At 42.2% G+C, this 4,232-nt stretch overlaps 1 protein-coding gene across 1 annotated transcript; it reads right to left on the minus strand.

Moving 5' to 3' along the window:
- Nucleotides 1–1,076: 1,076 nt before the first annotated feature.
- Nucleotides 1,077–3,565, minus strand: LOC149223265 (9-cis-epoxycarotenoid dioxygenase NCED3, chloroplastic-like). Its single transcript, XM_089383261.1, has one exon. The coding sequence runs from the start codon at nucleotides 3,253–3,255 to the stop codon at nucleotides 1,408–1,410; it is 1,848 nt and encodes a 615-aa protein (XP_089239387.1). The 5' UTR covers nucleotides 3,256–3,565; the 3' UTR covers nucleotides 1,077–1,407.
- Nucleotides 3,566–4,232: the final 667 nt, after the last annotated feature.

Below are 4,232 nucleotides of genomic sequence, written 5' to 3' on the forward strand. Positions count from 1 at the left end.
GGGATTTTTGATGGTGCTTAATCTATTTCCATCATAAGAAAATTGATGGGGCTGAATCCATTTCCACCCTAAAAAAGATTCAAACACTAGTATTCTGATTTTTTGAATTTCTTTCTGACTTTTTGATTTTTTTATTGGATTCCAGCAAAAAAATCACTGCCGTCCTGGTAAATTAGGCAATGCTTTTGGTAAGATTTTGATTATATTTGGCAGAAATGAATTTGTGGCATCAGTAGACAATGCCTTTTGGTAAGATTTTGATAAAATTTGGCAGATTCTGATTTTTTGAATTTCTTTCTGACTTTTTGATCCAGCATCACTGCCGTCCTGGTAAATTAGGCAATGCTTTTGGTAAGATTTTGATTATATTTGGCAGAAATGAATTTGTGGCATCAGTAGACAATGCCTTTTGGTAAGATTTTGATAAAATTTGGCAGAAATAAATTTGTGGCATCCCTAGTCAATGTTTTTTATTTAGATTTTTGAAAAAATTTGGTAAATTTTTTTTAGAAATCTAAAATAAATTGTTAAACTTCCAGATTTTCAATGTCTCATAAATTCTTTTATAAATCCTTAATGATACTGAATCTATTTCCAGCATTAAAAAAAACAATACTATACAAAAATTATTCAAACATTTAAACAGTCAGATTTTCTCACCGACAAGAAATTTGCCTCCAAACCAAAATTGTTATGTAACAATGCCATTTTTAGATTGTTTGGACGAAAATTAGATGAAAAGAAAATTTAGTCAAAATTTGATATTTATGGTTTAAAATTAGTTCCTGGAGAATGTAGAGAGATGTGATTCTGAATAATAAAGAAAACTTTCTCTGAAAATCACAACAAATTCCACCCAAAAGTATGCAGCACAATAAACCACCAGAACGTATAACGCATAGACACGGCGGCCCAACTTCCTGAAAATCCAACCATTGATTCTGCAAACGTGAACTTGGAGACTTTTACAGCGATGCAAATGATGTCAACTGCTCGTTTCGAATAGCCCAAAGAATGACCGATAGAAAAACCGACATTAAAACAAGAAAACTGCCATTTATATATAGAGCCCCATATAAGTTAAAAATCCATGAAGAAATCTGCTATGTTGTGGACAGATACACCATATAGATTTATATAACAAGAACAGAGCCAAAACTAATTACATTTATGACTGGTCATAACTAATCCGGTGACCAGGGACCATCTGTGCAGGTATATACGAACGAAACGAACTACTCTGTGGCGCATACAACAGCCATGATTTGAACCGGGCAAGACCCACTCTAATATCCCTTTCATGAACATTATAAACACAGAAGGATACATATCACAGAACTAGCTATACTGCTGCCACTGCATCTAATGAAGATGAAAGAGGAGAAAACATGGCACTAGGGGTCGCTGTCAGAAGTCAAGTATCTGCTTGGCCAGGTCGTGAGAACTCATGTATGTGCCATGGAAACCATAGGGGACTCTGGAAGGTAGCTTCACTGAGGCAACTATGTCCAGGTTGGAAGATCTGGCATCCAAAATGAGAAGCTCAGAAGAGCAAGTTGTTTCGTTGTGCATGAAGGTGAGAACGTAGCCATCATCCTCTGGAGCACCCGGATCCGATGTGCGTGGTACGAAGAAGGGCTCCCCGCCATAACATCCTTCCTTGTACATTATTTTGCCTGCAACTCTTTCTTCTAGGCTGCCTTTTGCCTGCAAATCCACCTTGGCGATTCCGGAAACTTTGGGCCACGGTTCTACTATGGCCAGATATGCATATTGCGTTTTTCTTCCCACATAGTTCCGGTTAATTTGTCCAGCCTCTAAATTTAGCGGAGCAATCTCACGCCTACTGGAGGTACCCGTCTTGGTGTTCAATCTGATCTCTGACAGAAGGCTTCTGAGAGGCTCGTCGGATTCGTTGAAAATGCTGTCGGGCGGAGTCATGCAAGAACCGATGACCACAATTTCTTCTCCGTCTTCCCAGGCGTTCCAGAGATGAAAGCAGAAGCAGTCAGGAACATCGATCCATTTCATTCGGCTCTCGTCTGAATCGTACCTGGGCAAGACGCCAAAGCGCGGGATTTTCTGCTTTTTATAAATAGCAGGCGATCCTCCAGAGACCATCTGTAGGGGCCGGACAACGATCTGCTGATCAGGAACCACGACGTAATTCTTTGTTATGGCAAAGTCGTGCATCATCGTGGGCTCCTTTAGAGATATTGTAACATCCGGCCCTTTGGTCCCGTCGGGACGGAACATAAAGTACTTGAGATACGGCTTCTTGATCACATCGTAGCTGAGAGCGAACATTTCACCCGTTTCAGGGTCTATTTTCGGGTGTGCAATCATCGAAGATTTCAGTTGCCCCTCAAAATCAAACCGACCCAGAGTCCTCAATTCTCCATCTTCTGTAACTCGAACTGCGTACGGCAAATCGTCTTCAGACATAGCAAGAAGCCTCCCATTGAAAAACATGAGCCCCGCATTAGCAACTCCCATGCCTTGGCTGCAATCAAGTAATCGAAACAGAGCCCTGACAACAAACAATGTAAGCCTCTTTAATCCCGAGTGGCCGTGCAGCTCTCCAATTGGCTTGGGAAAGATAGCTCGCCCAATTTTCTCCTCCTGACACAAACGATGCGTGCGAGTAAATCTGCAGCAGTAGCTAGCTCTGCCCTGTTTCAAGCCAACTGCGTGTATCATACCATCTCCATCAAACAAATGATGGCCGGCGGAAGGCTCGAACCTTGGATTGGCTCCATTGCGTACATAAACACCTTCCAGACATTCTGGAATTGTGCCCAAAACTTGCAGCTCGTGCTTTACGGGGCACTCGCTAACTGGCGCAAAATTGCCAGAGATTTGAACCTGGGGATCGGCTGTTTTGGGCAGAGGTTGCTCTTTCTCAGATGCAATTAGACTACTTTCTATAGAATTCAAAGCCGCAGCTGCCAGTCTTTGAATTGGACTCCAATCCATCGAAACCTCTGCTTCTTTTTGTACAACTTTACCCAAGGCTTTGGACTTTTTATTAGAGCCATTGGAAAGAAATTGATTCTTAAGACCAGCGGGTTTTACAGTGGACGGGACAGAAGCTGGGCTAGTAGTAAGATGCGCATTAATACTTGGCAAAACCAGAGGAACTTTTTTCTTCAAAAAACAAACCAATTCAGGACTCATATTCTGAAATTGAAGAGCCCCTGTTCTACTGAATCGCAAAGGGAGACCATTTTCGGGCAAAATATTGCTAAAAGCCATGCCTAATATGCTTATGCCTATACACACAGTTCACTCAGGTGATTCCCCTATGACTCCGAGGGAAATTTTACGTAAAGCTATGTCTTCTCTTTCTACAGCGGAGAGTACCAGGGAACGAAATCAGTTACGAGAATTTCTTACACCGGACTTATCCCACATGCGTTGCTAGAACTGTAATCAAAGGGTCGACGTATAAAGTTGCCGAGGCTAACAAACTTATCCCACATGAGTTGCGAGATCTAAGCCAAAGGCTGGATTTATAAAGCTGCGGGGGCGAGACCAGAACACCTGTCTGTAGGTACGTTGATAATTCTGCGAGTCTTCTACGCTAAGGGCCCTCATTAGTAAAAATTTTCTTCCGCGTTTGGAATGAGTGCAGTACATGGTCACAGGGCACAATTCATTCAATTCATCCCAGTGGGGACCGGCCCAGCAGGTTAGAGTTGGCATTTGTAGTTACTTGTCACTATCAATCGCTGTTGTTGAATACCAGACAAACCAACAAAGGATTCAAAGAAGGCATTTTCCGGTCGGTTGCCAATTAGAAATCCAGGCCTTCCAGGTTTCCACTTCGGTCTCCAGAGCCACTGGCACGTCGCATTTCACCAACGTGCCTCCGCTAATGCGCGTTCGGAAAACATTCCACATTCATTTTGATAACATCACAAGCGAATAAGACAGGCAGTACACACCGCCCATTTCTGAGACGGAATTGACTGCATCACGGCACATCCACTGTTGGACAAAATATGGGAAATTTCTCGTAAATTTCGATATGTACCTGAAACTTTGATATTTTGCTCGCACTCCCCTTGCAATAGTCGTGTCTAACCGACCGCCCTTCCAGAAACGGAATCAGGGTTGTTCCACTTTACAGAAAAGTAGTAGACAAACGTGAACAAAATGTTCTGGCTTTGGAAAATTGAAGACAAATTTGCACCAAAATAGAAAGCACGACCTAATGTATACTGAAATTT

Source organism: Pinus tabuliformis, chromosome Q, assembly GCF_031772625.1.
Source record: "Pinus tabuliformis cultivar Carrire ecotype Pingquan chromosome Q, CPIR1, whole genome shotgun sequence".
Taxonomy (NCBI): Eukaryota; Viridiplantae; Streptophyta; class Pinopsida; order Pinales; family Pinaceae; genus Pinus; species Pinus tabuliformis.